Source organism: Thamnophis elegans, chromosome 1 (genome assembly GCF_009769535.1).
Source record: "Thamnophis elegans isolate rThaEle1 chromosome 1, rThaEle1.pri, whole genome shotgun sequence".
NCBI classification, from domain to species: domain Eukaryota; kingdom Metazoa; phylum Chordata; class Lepidosauria; order Squamata; family Colubridae; genus Thamnophis; species Thamnophis elegans.
Genome location: NC_045541.1, coordinates 109,799,440 through 109,813,144, shown reverse-complemented (window position 1 = coordinate 109,813,144; position 13,705 = coordinate 109,799,440). Strand labels below are relative to the sequence as shown.

General features: G+C 37.2%; 1 protein-coding gene across 15 annotated transcripts in view; it reads right to left on the bottom strand.

Moving 5' to 3' along the window:
* MADD (MAP kinase activating death domain) overlaps positions 1-13,705 on the bottom strand; it is a 91,777-nt gene that overhangs the window by 66,776 nt on the left and 11,296 nt on the right. For 10 of the 15 annotated variants that reach the window (XM_032227148.1, XM_032227134.1, XM_032227216.1 and 7 more), the window contains 9 exons: positions 13,077-13,682; positions 10,094-10,397; positions 9,663-9,794; positions 8,894-9,007; positions 8,166-8,246; positions 5,577-5,633; positions 1,711-1,889; positions 733-968; positions 279-435 (listed from right to left, as the gene is read on the bottom strand). In XM_032227148.1, coding sequence (XP_032083039.1) covers positions 279-435; positions 733-968; positions 1,711-1,889; positions 5,577-5,633; positions 8,166-8,246; positions 8,894-9,007; positions 9,663-9,794; positions 10,094-10,397; positions 13,077-13,682 — 1,866 coding nt within the window. The remainder of the gene's footprint in view (positions 1-278; positions 436-732; positions 969-1,710; positions 1,890-5,576; positions 5,634-8,165; positions 8,247-8,893; positions 9,008-9,662; positions 9,795-10,093; positions 10,398-13,076; positions 13,683-13,705) is intronic. The other 5 variants (XM_032227164.1, XM_032227187.1, XM_032227196.1 and 2 more) reach the window with 1 other exon arrangement.

Genomic DNA, 13,705 nt, shown 5'->3' with positions numbered 1-13,705 from the left:
TCACTAAGCGAACTGTTGTAAAGTCAAGGATTGCCTGTATTATGCTTTTGGAACCAGGGAAACCTTTTAAACGTCTCGAGCTTTAAAAGGCTTTTCAAGAATTCTAAATTTGATTTTTTTTAATCTATATTTTTAATGATATTTGTTATAAATTATCTGCAATGTGCCCTGGAAACTGATGCTGGAGACACATAAATTAAAAAAAAAAAAATCTTACAAAGAATTATAAAGTTCACTGAAGATTTGTTCCATGCAGTTGCATTCCATTCCTTACTAACCTATCATCAGTAGGATCTGAATCTGTTTCTCTGTCAGCTGGGACATTCATTGCTTCAGCTAGCTGAGAATTGCTGTCATAAACACGATAATGGATTGGCTGCAGCTGATGAGCATACCACTTTGGCTTATCACCAATCAGAGCTGGGTCAAACATATCTATAAAAGCAGCAAGAAACAAGTAATGTGCCTTATGCCAATTGCAAAAATACAGTTACAGAAGCTACACGAACATTCTAAAAACCCAGACAAAATATGGAAAATAACAAGATTTCATGCCTGAAATAAGCATTTTTGATTTTTATTGGGAAAGCAAATTCTTATACTAAACAAATCTTATTTGCTCTTAAGATAAAATCTGAAAACAAAGTGGTCAGTTAATTTCTTGGCAGTATTTTGCATTGGAACATCCCCCATTAAAATCAAAGACGGCCACCAATTCATGATCACACTTACTGTTGTGGATTCTTTGGAAAGCATAATTAGTGGGATTGAGAGACCATTCCCCAAAGTATTCCACTGCCTGTGTCTTGGACAATTTTTCTGCAAATTGTGTCTGTTTTGGTCGTGAAGCTAAAAAGGAATTGCCCTGAAATGCAACCACGGGGCGGGGAAAGAGACGGAGTGTGCGGGTATGCATCTGGAATCCATGTAAAACATTTGGTGAATTGAAGAATCTCACCATAGCAACCCTTTAAAAAGGAAAGACAGGTCATTTAGCAACTAGCATGAAAACTGAAAAGACGCAGCGCGTTCATGATTCACCAAAAAAATAACTGATGATGCATCCCCAATAAGAAAAAAGCAAATGAATAAGTTTGTTCATACTAACAATCACTAAATTGACTCTAGCCCCCAGGATATCAGCATATCAGAAGCACTTCTCAACCCTCAACCTACTGTGTTCATCATATTGGCCACTTTTTCTAAAACAAAATTATGAAGTGAGCTGCAGTTCACAAAAGCTTATGTTGTTGAGTAAGATATGCTGGTCTGAAAAAATGCTACTAGGCTACTCCTGAATTTTGGTTAATATAAACTAATATGGCTGTCCTAAAATGTGAGTAACATTTGTAACTTTCTTTGAAGAACCTAAAATATATTATGTAAATATGTACTATTTTAATATCTTAAATCAAGGCATCTGAAGGAAGTTACCAATTTTGTAACAGCTACACTTACGAAATAGGCATATTTCAGAGAAGTCATATAACAGCTTCTGCACAAACTATACATAAACAATGTATTAACCATGCTACTTAGTACTGTAAATCATCACAAGAAGATCAACTGTTACAATACGTTTATCTGAATATTAGATATCTAATATTAGATATTAGAATATTAGACATTCACAAGGCAGAACATCTGCTCTTCCCACCTAACTGGAAATTTATTATTTACATTCAACCAAAACACAATGCTTCATCTCACCTAGTGGCCACATCCACCGAATCTACATCATTGCCATAGATCAGTGGGTTGAACTCTGTGGATGGTGTGGATTGCAGGTCATTCTGCGGTCTTCCCAGAAGCAATGGGATTTCTTGACTTTCATGAAACTTTTCTAGGTTAAGAATAGGCTGGGTATTCAAACTCATGCTGGCCAAAGCCTGAAGAGCAATATGTTACAAACACAATAAACGAAAATGTCATTGCTAATACAGCTGTTTCATGGGCAAAACACAAGCTGAGTGTGATGTTTCAATATACCCTTGATCATCTGAGACCTCTTTCAGGTTTTTTTAATGCAAATAAGAATAAACTTAATCAATCCTTCCTCTGCTTAATTGCTTATCTTTTCTTACATTTGAATAAACAGAAAATAAAAAGAAGGAAATGCACAAACTCCTGTAAATGTTCTTATACTAAAAATTGCACGCAAAACATTCACAGGATCAATTAAATCTAATCAGAAATTGCATTTTTTAATTTACCATTTTACTTACTAAACCTGGTTTAGAATTTAACTGAAAATCTTTGTAATGAAATGCTGTGAGATTCATTTATTTATTTAAGAAACTATAAAACACTCCAGGCTCAATAGCCTTGGAAAATAAATCAAGAATAATCTAGAGTTTAAATTCTTCTTTAAACATATTGTAAGAAAAATATTGGGAAATGTTATTTTATGAACTTGGCTACATAAGAAAAGATACATGAAATGTAAAATAAACCCTATCAATAGTATTTTGCTATGTCCTAAAATACAAAAATTATATTCTACAATTTTATTTAAAAAGGACCAGGAGGTGGGAGGGGGAACCTTCGAGTCAGTGTTGAGTCCTGACAGATCTCTGGACTAGCCCTTGTGGATTTTATTTTTTATTTTTTCCATCTTAAGTATCCAATGAACATGTGCGAGCTGCACTGGCTACCTGTTGATCTCCGGGTGCACTTCAAGGTGCTACTTATCACCTATAAAGCCCTTCATGGTAGTGGGCCTGGGTACTTGAGAGACCGCCTACTGCCAATTACCTCCACTAGACCGATTCAATCGCATCGATTAGGCCTCCTCCGAATCCCATCTTCTAGCCAGTGCAAACTGGCAACTACCCGGAGGAGAGCCTTCTCGGTGGCTGCTCCGTCCCTTTGGAACGAACTCCCCGTGGAGATTCGGACCCTCACCACCCTCCAGTCCTTCCGCGCCGCTGTAAAGATCTGGCTGTCCCGGCTGGCCTGGGGTTAAGATTGTAGCCCCACTCGAATTGTGCAATTGTTGTGTTTTCTTTTTAACATGCTGTATTGTCCATTGTTTGTCTTTTCCCCCTCCCTTTTTTGAATTGTGAGCCGCCCTGAGTCCCCTCAGGGAAAAGGGCGGCATACAAATAAAGGCAAAACAAAAATAAAGGCAAAACAAAATATTTAATGCTCCTCCTTTCTCCTACTTTCCCTACAACAACCCAATTAGACAAGTTTAGCTGAGAGAAAGATAGTGACTGGCCCAGAGTCATGCAGTCTGGTTTCATGCCGAAGGCAAAGCAAGACTCATAGTCTCATGATTTCTAGCCTGGTGCCTTAACCACTATACCACACTGGTTCTAAAAATAGGACTTATTCTGCAATAATTACCAATAATAGAATATGATCCCAACTTTTAAATTTCAGAGTCTTTCTCACAAACTCCATGCTGAATATGAATGTTGGATTCAACTTATAGGTTCAACTTAAACTGTTTTAAAGCATAGATACCAGATAACTTTGGACTATCTACTTCCAAATCAAGTTAAGATCATCCATTTAGATGGATGCACACACACCATCAGATATAAGATAAGTGGCAATAAGAACTTTTTATCTGTTGGGAAATATACTCCGAAAAAAAGCACCTCTAGATTTTTCTTTTTAGGAACTTATTTAAAAAGTTTTTCCCTCCAAAACGTAGGTGAGATGGGTAGTGTAGAAACTTGACAAACAAATAAATAAATACTGTTTGATTTAAAGGCATAAACTCCTTCAAAACAAACTTATGTATTATTAACATATCTTTATTTACTATTTTTATTTTAAACATTAGAAATTACAAGTTTTTAGGTTTAGGTTTAGGTTTATTAGATTTATATGCCGCCCTTCTCCCAAGGACTCAGGGCAGCGTACAACATTAAAAGAAACACATAATACAAAAGTTTTAAAAAAATTAAATAGAATATCCCAAACCCAATTAAAATTGACAATGATATTTTTTTTAAAAAATTAAAATTAAAATTAACAGTGATCAATAATTTATTTTGTTTTGCTCAGGCCAGGCTGGCTTGCTGGAAAAGCCAACTTTTTAGGGCGCATCGGGGATTATACAAAGCTCTGGGGGCAGCTCATTCCAGAGGGAAGGCGCTCCCACAGAGAAGGCTCTCCCCCTGGGGGTCACTAGCCGACACTGTCTGGCCGACGGTACCCTGAGGAGGCCAACTCTGTGGGATCGCACTGGGAGGCTAACGGTGGCAGTAGATGGTCTTGCAGGTACCCTGGGCCTAAGCCATGGAGTGCTTTAAAGGTCATAATTAGTCCCTTGAATCGCACTCAGAAGACAACCAGTAACCAGTGCAGGCCACCTAAAAGGGATGTAACATGGGAGGACCTAGGTGCCCCCATGATAACCCGCACAGCCGCATTTTGGACCAGTTGAAGCTTCCGGGTGCTCTTCAAGGGCAGCCCCATGTAGAGAGTGTTACAGTAGTCCAGGCGAGAAAGGACGAGGGCATGAGTGACTGTGCACAGAGCATCCCGATCCAGGAAGGGGCGCTACTGATGTACCAAGCAAACTTGGTAAAAGGCCCCACTGGTCAGGGCCGTCAGGTGTTCTTCTAAACTAAGTCACGTATCTAGGAGGATGCCCAGATTGTGGGCCCTCTCTGAGGGGGCTAAAATTTCTCCCCCTATCATCAAAGATGGAACAAGATGCATAAATTGGGATGACGGAAACCACAGCCACTCCGTCTTGGAGGGATTGAGCTTGAGCCTGTTCCTCCCCATCCAGATCCGCACAGCCTCCAGGCATCAGGACATCACGTCGAGGGCATCGTTTGGATGGTTTGGGGTAGAGATGAAAAGTTGGGTATTATCAGCATATTGATGATACCGTACCCCAAAACCACAGATGATCTCACCCAGTGGTTTCATATATATGTTGAACAGGAGGGGTGAGAGAACCGACCCCTGGGGCACCCCACAAGTGACGCGCCTTGGGGTTGATCCCTGCCCTCCAGTCAACACAAACTGCGACCGAGGATGATACACAAATGCATTAAATGGATTATTGTGCATTAGTATTATTAATACAAATTTACATTATTGGGTTCTTGTTTTGAATTCTTAACTCAGCTAATTTATTCTGAGATTCCAATTTTGCCCTTTGTGTCATATAAAAAGGAGCAGAGTTAATGCATTCTTCTCTATACAATTACTATGGAAGTCCAGATTCCTAGATGGTTTTAGTTTTCAAGAGTTTTGATTTTATCAACTCTTCTGGCTTCTGAAGAGGCACTTCTCATATCACATTTGTAATATTCACAAAACAAGTATCTTTATCTTGGTTTGACATGTTGAACATACAAAAAAAAAAAACCAACCAAACATTTTAGTTCTCTAGATTGTACACTAAACTTTTCTCAATTTCAGCTTCTTTGGAGGAGAGGGTGGCCTACCCTCAAGCCATGTGAATTTCTTTTATTTCTCTTTTTTAGTTCATCGTCTTTTACTTCTACTAAAATTCTCTTTCTTTCCAAAAGCCAACCACATCAAAATAGATCAACAAAAAATTATCCAATGGTAACTTGAGGGAGAAAAAGGTAAAATAAAGACACCTTTTTTTCAGGCGTGAGCAGTTGTTGCTGAGTGATTGCAGACATGCTAATCAGAGTCTGGAGGCAAGATGGAAGATCACATGACAACATCAGCGACAATCAGAGCCAAAGACGAATACATGATCACATAGAGACAGATGGAGAAAAGTCTATTATTACTAATACCACAGATGAGAAAATAAATATAAATAAATAAAAATAAAAAGCACAGTTCTTGAAGGAGGCCAGGCTGTTTTGCTCCCATACACCTGTTTGCAAACATGTTCCCTTAAAAAGGACTAAGGGCTAGTAAATTGATGCACCACACATATTTTAACAACACACTAACATCTGGTCTTATGACTGCTATGAATGGGTTGTAAAAATCTTTTACAATATTTTACGTAAGTATTCACATATGTTTGTTGCCTGGATTCATTACCATCAATAACTATTTTTTTCCTTCTTTTCTTAACTTATTCCAAAACAAATTGATTGTGATTCCTGTCTTCTAGAATAAAATACATATTTTAATTTTGTTCATATTGTTCAGGTGTGTGGGAATGTTGCCAACAGCCCCTTAAACTGTGGAAACAGAAAACCAAACAGATCAGAAAGAGAGGTTGTAAATTCTACTGCCTGTTGGTTTGTTGCATTAGCTTACACAAGAAATCACATATAGTCCTGCTCTTCTATGAGAGACAGAAGCAGTAGCTTTTGAACTGCTACTGTACCACTTTACCTATATATATATATATATTGCATGCAACATGCAAAGAGGAACAATAAAAGAGCGATGGGGAAGAGAAGTCATAAAACCTCTATTATGAAATATAATTAAAAAACTTGAAAAGTGTGGATTTCATTGGCAACTATGTGAATAGAACTAGAAAATTAATAATGTACAATGGGAAAACAAGTCATAGAAAAATCAAAATGTTTAAGGCATACAATGAGTGGGAGGGGTAGGAACAAAAGAATGAGCTTTGTACATTTATTAAAGTCAACGTTGGATGTATAAAACCATTTTAAATAAGAGTGGCAAAGCCTTTTATGTGGTTCTGAATGATATGAATAGTCCACAGAGTTTGACACATGTGAGATGTAGCTTATCAAAATGACAGTGGAGTAAAGATGTAATAAACCACTTTCTACTGCCACTTGAAGCATACACATTGATAACAATTCAACAATAGCAATTCAAGATGATTTCAAAGCTTCACGACCACATCAAGATTGTCATGTGTATGAATAGATCTCGCATAAAACTCCAAGCCTCAATAAAGAAGTTCAATTTTTATCACTATATATATGACTGATTAGGACTACACAATATTACACTATAGTTGAGTGTTAGTGCTACCAAACTCCAAATTGTGGTTAATCTTAGCTATGTTTAATTAAAATGCTACATTTAATCCACACTTTATAAATATGGTTTTTTTAATGAACCATTATTATTATTAAACACAGTTTGAATCTGAATAACAAGCTAAACTGTAGGCAATCAAAAACAGAAGACAATTCTAAGGTTGGTCTGATGATCAATTGTAGTTTAACATTATGTTTGACCACAATTTTCATTTTATGGTGCATACGTTATACCTTTCTGGGGTACACATTTTTTTACTCTGAAGTTTAATATACCATTATTGGAAACACCATATAAATCAATTGCATAAATAAATAAATATCCATCAGGTTGTTCCAAAAACATAGGAGTAAATTAATATAGGAGAATGGTGAAATGACATTATAGGCCAAAATTGGATAAATTGAAAAAAGCAGAAGTTGTTTTACTGTCTTTACAAAATTTTATGATGGTTACCCAAGTGTTTTAGACATGCAGCCCTTTTCCAGCTATTTTTCTTTCTCATCTAATACAGCACTGGGGGCAAAATCATTACTAACTCACCAAATATTTTATAGCTGACCAACCTAGTTCTGACCATTTAAAAAAATAATAATCAATTATTAAGTATTAAAGTGATTGTTCCATTTTACAAGTAACTGTCTTTCCTGTTGGTTTTCTCTCTCTTCAAATTACCACATTTTCTGATTTCAAAAGAACACAGTATATTTCTAGGACATAATTCACAAGGGAAAAAAAAGTCTGTGTACCTTCATGAAACAAGCAATATAAAATAAATTGATTCTTGGTGGGGGAAGACAATTACTATTTTGTGAAAACTGGGAGAAATGAAAAGGAAGGAAGAAAAGTATTACACAAGATGTTTGTTCCAAATCTAATAAGAACCAGGATTTCTCATCTCCTTCTCTAAATACATCTTCTACATTCCAGTAGCTCTTCAAGGCGAGCTATTTTTTGAAGTAACTGTTCATTTGGGGATCAGAAATTTGAAGGAACCTCAATAAGTAGCCAGAGCCTCCTTGTTCTAATACTAATACTATATCATTACTAATTTTCTCTAATATACACCTCCAATGCTCACAGAGATTTTCCTTCACAAGTGGTAAAATGATGATTGTGGAATTATAACCATCTTTGAGCCTGGACCTATTAAACTCTGGTCCAAGTTTCTGTTGTCCCAACACTCTCATCTTAGTTTTAAACTCCTCTTAACCATACTCACCAGAACATTAACTTACCTGCTTCAGATGCTTTTTCAGTTCTAAAACCTCCGGTTCTGGCAAAACAGGCAGTAATTCAGCATTTGTAGGAACAATGATCTGAAATTAAAATTTAAAAATAACATTGCACCAAGGAAATCCCTTGAGTGAATTTCTTTTATGTATAACAGAAACATGCTCAATTAACAACTCATGCACGGGAATCTATGTTCCAGTTCAGTATGACAAAGAGAATCAAATAATCTATCAAATATTGGTGATCGGGAAATTGTTGTTTTAGAAGCAGGAGAGAACATGTATCTGTGTTAGTAAAAGCAATGGGAATTAGAGAACTTATAATACTGACTTATGACCTGTCCTCAAAGTTACAACCATCATATCACCCTCACACTCCTATGATTGCATTTTGGGCACTTTACAACTGATTTGCATTTATGACGATTGCAGCATATTGCAGTCACATGATTTGCAACCTTCCAAGCCAGCTTTTAATAAGTAAGGTCAATTGGACAAGTAGGATTTGCAACCATATGATTTACTTAACTATGTGGTTCACTTAACAACCATGATAAAAATGGTCATAAAATTGGGTATGGTCACAAAATGACTTGCTTAATAAAGACATTGCTTAGTGATCGAAATTCCAGTTCCAATCGTGCATATAAGTCAAGAACTATCTGTATCCCTAAATACGTCTCCAAATTACATTTAACCTAACATTTAACACATAAATACAAACTAGTTACCTTGTTGGTATCTAGATCCACCAGCCATACATCATCTGGCATTTTAAAGTCTAACTTATAAAGGAAGAAGCTTGCTGGGACTCCAATAATGTAAGGTGTTGGGGCTAGAAGTAGCTGTAATGGGCAGAAAATATTAATAAAAGTCAGATAAGAACAAAACCAGGCAAGCCTAGATACTAATGTACTGTATATATATTTTGGAAGAAGCTATATCAGAAGTAAGCATAACTGAAAGCTGAGAAGACAATTAGTTCAGAAACTCCTTAAATTCCACATAGGATGGAAAACTTATCAGGTACACTGGGTTACTAATTTATCAGGTGCACTGATTCATTTAAAGTGCCAGGGTGCTGCAGAAGGATTCCATCCCATCTGCCCCGCTGGCTCCCTGCCCTCGCCGGCCTGCAGAAAAGTACAATGCTGATCCAGCCCTCGAAGAAATCCAGTTTGGCACCCCTGTTCTAAATCAACCCACACTATATTGCCAAAAGTATTCACTCATCCATCCACATAATCAGACTCAGTTGTGAGTGAATACTTTTGGCAATATAGTGTATATAGAAAAGTGAGTAGAAAGAAAGAATTGAGACTTTTTAAAAAGAAAAATAACCTTTTGTAAACAATCTTAATTGTTTCCAAGGACAAGAAAAAAAATAAATTAAAAGTTTCAGTAACAAGTAAGCAATACCCTGAGAAAACCAGATACACATCCAAGGAAAGTCTTTAGTTGAGTCAAGGCTGGACTGTCCTAACACAACCATTGATATACCTGTTCTGCGGAAGCCATGCAGGTAGGAAGCAGAGGAATCACTGGGAACATGTATTCCAATGGGTAGATCATAGACACAAATGCCATCACAGACATGGATAGAGCGTTGTAATCTCGAGACTGCAGTACTACCTGAAGCCAAAGAAAATTGCATTAGTGCAACCATGAAACAAAATTCTACATTTTCTTATAGGCTACTCAGTTCTATTTTCATCCTCAGTGCTGCTTCCTTAATCAAACCCTATTTTACACAAAAAATACAATTATGAAAGACACACCCTTTATCCCTCCTTGGACAATAATAAGAAATTATTGATCGTGACAAATCTACCTAATCTTCCATGCTAAAGCGCTACTGAAACATTGTGGAAAGGCAATGCAGTTCTCACTGCTAAATTATTTACAATGAATCGGCCACGTTTTCCTCTCACCTTATGTTCCAGAAGAATGCAGGACAGTACTTTCAAGCAAGCATCCACACCTAACAGCTCCAAGGGCAAATGCAAAGGGAAATCCACCAGAGAAAAGCGGGAAGGGTCGGGGAGGGCAAACGTCAAGGCTGGCTGCAATTCATGAGGTAAGACTTCCACATCCACACGCTTCTGGCCAGCAACTGGCACAGGTGAGCGAAGAAGCCGATAAATCCAAGCCTCAGTTTCACGCAAATCATGTAGCAAAGCACTAGATTTCTCCTCCACAAGCAGTGAGCCTGTGAAAATCCGCCACATGGTGTCCCTTTATTCAAAAAAAATGGTAGGATTAATACCCCTACTTTTAGTAGTTCTACTGAAAATCCTGCAAAAGACATTAGGCTACAGCTTTGTTCCAAGAGAACAATAAAGATTCAGAAGATATTTTTGACACATCAGACTGCAGACATACATAATATTAAATCAAAAGACCAACCATGGTTTTCTGAACAAGTCATCATGGCATGCTGCAATATATAGCATTGAGCCATAATGGGCAGATTCATTCATCACACTAAAGCCAAAAGATTACTATATAAAAAGCAATTGTAAAATTGTTTATAGTGTAGAATCTGCTTTATCAGTTTTATGCATTTGTGCAGCATTGTGCCATACAACAAGTATACATATGGTTGTTGGTGGGGGCAGCCATGGAACAGAGATCAGACGTGGGAGTATGCATTTTGGGAGTACACAAATTGTATATATTATGTTCTCCCGATCTTAGTTTTTAGACTTTGAAAGGGCAAAGATCAGGGCTAAAACAACATTTTAATAACATTCTGGTAATATAATATAAATAAATAGTTCTCTTGTAACATATGCGATATTATCTTTTTCCATTGATGATGAAAGCGACCAAGGCTCAAATGAAGTCACTCTTGGAATCAACCAGGTTTCACAGACTCAAATTGCAGGAGTTATTACTGTACAGTAACCAGAATACGTTTAGATAAATAACACTCAATAATATTTTATAAATACATTTTAAGTAGCACAGTATTCCTGTGCATCTGAAAAGCAGAAAGTAATATCATGTTACTGAAGTAGAATTAAAAGAGCCATTAGGGATAGATTTACTACAGAAATCAGTGTCCAAAATAATAATTCTCAATATTGAATGTTTAGATCTACTAATTTTATGTATTTCCCTTCAGCTTGCTTGAAAAGGTTTCCATTCATGCTTCTTCTCTTTCTTCTTCTTATCCTTGCATATCTTATTTATAATATTATCAAAGCTCACAAAAGGAAATAATTGAATACTATAGCATGCATTTTTGACATGGTATTCATGTATGTCCAGGTAGTCCTCGACTTACAAAAGTTCATTTAGTGACCATTCAAAGTTACAATGGCACTGAAAAAAGTGACTTATTTTCAGAGTTATGACCTTTGAAGCATCCCCATGATCATGTGATTAAAATTCAGGAGCTTGGCAACTGGTTCATATTGATGACTGTTGCTGACAAGGTCATGTGATTACCTTTTGCAATCTTGTGATAAGCAAAGTCAGTGGGGAAATCAGATTCACTTAACTGGCTTACTAACTTATCATGTGCACTGATTCACTTAATAACTGAGACATGAAAGGTTGTAAAGTGGAGCAAATCTCACTTAACAAATGTCTTGCTTAACAACAGAAATTTTGGGCTTAATTGTGGTGGTAAGTTGAGGACTCCCTGTATCTTAAAGAGATCAAGCTTCTAAGATCAAAACATTGGGGGGGGGGAATTGCAAAAATTATCATGACTAACTTTGTAGTCAAATGCCAGAATCTTTTCAATAAACAGATGCAGCATTTGGACATTTCAGTTGGAGTTAGAAAGTCAGAACATAACACACAATTCTGTACAGCTTCAATGGCTGCTACTTTGTGTCCAAGCCCAATTCAGGAGGCTAATTTTGACTTCTAAAGCCTTGAATAGTTTTTGAGTCTGAAATATTTGAAAGCCACCTAGAGGGAATAAAATCTCCCACATGTGAGCTTGATTCCTTACAACTCTAAACATATATCCATATGATTTTCCTAGCCATAATATGGAAGTAGTTTTCCATTACATTCACCTCCAATTTCTTTTCAACTTTCTTGCCTAGCCTATAGCCCTATATAAAGTCTTTGGAGTATTGAAGGCTGTGAAGAGGTTTTACGCCTTTAGCTGTGTATGACTCATGTAGAAAGTTTTGAGGTTGCAGATTAGCCAAGAGAAGGGGAAAATGTGATGAAAGGAGAAAACAGTCATGTAAAACAAATAGGTAAAATAATTTTTCTGTTTTTAAATGTAAATTATTTTCCTAATTCATCTCTTACTTATATGATCAGGCTTTTAAATTATTATTTCATAATTAATTAATTAATAATAATTAATTAATTTTAATTTACAACTACAACCCCCCCCCAAAATGTTAAGGTAATGATGATTTAATAGCTGACCAGCTGCTGTAAAGCTGTAAACCAAGATGATGCAATGAGAATGAGTCAGCAGGGTTATCACTTTAAAAGGCTGTCTATATAAGAGGCCCTGTGAGGGCATCTCTCTCTCTCCATGTGTGCTTCCGTGTTATAGTTGAAGATTGATTGGTTGCCTGGTATTGCTGTGTGTGTGTGTGTGTGTGTGTGTGTGTGTGCCTTGTAAATAAATCACTGTTTGAAAGACAAAACCTCTGTGTACTGTATTTTAATTTGGCCACTCTATTTAAGCAATAGAAACTGTGTCTCTAGAAAATAAGTAACAAGATAGTATTAAAAAGTTTTGCAACTTTACCAACAAACTCCCTCCAAAGATTCTGTGGTCTTCATGCAACCTACACATTCTCACATGAATGACATCTAGGTCATTCTTATTTTGTTAGGCAAATAGCCGATTATATGAAGCAGATTTTATACTCCACTGTATCATTTAGATTTGGAATCTAGGGGGGGGGGGAACCCCCACTCCATCTATACCTCTGCACTCCTCGAGGAATTGCCAGCTTCTTGCCTAAGAGCCTCTCACTGCAGCAGTCCACCAGCTTCTTCAGAGTGTACAGACATTCGCGAAAGGTAGAAAAAAAGGGATAGTGACTAAGAATGCAGAGTGAGGTCAGGGTACTGTTACGAGAACGATGAATGCCTTTTGCTGATGATTTACTCCGAGGTGACCGGTTTGTATCAGGAACTGGCTCTGTGCTCTGTGGCTGGAGAGAGACACCGGTCTCATTAACTCTTTCTTCTTGCACAGCAGAAGCATCCCCAGATTTGGGTGCCTTCTGTCCATCTCGGCTACGATGTCCACCACTTCCCTCACCCTTTTCCTTGGAAATACGCTTCTGGAAGGACCGATAGAAATTAACGCATATTCCATAGCGGGTGATGCCTGAATCTTTGTCTGTGAGTGTGAAGACAAAGGAAGTATCATCTCGCAAGCTCATCCGCTTCTGCCGCACGCTTAAGCATCCTTCTGGTTGGCAGAAAAAGACCACATCGGGAGACAGTGGGAAATCAGGGTGGTCTTCTAGTGGGTAACGGCGCAGTAGTTCAGGTGTCTGTGCCACACTATCACTACTTGGTTGCCTACAGGAATACAAGTATAAAAT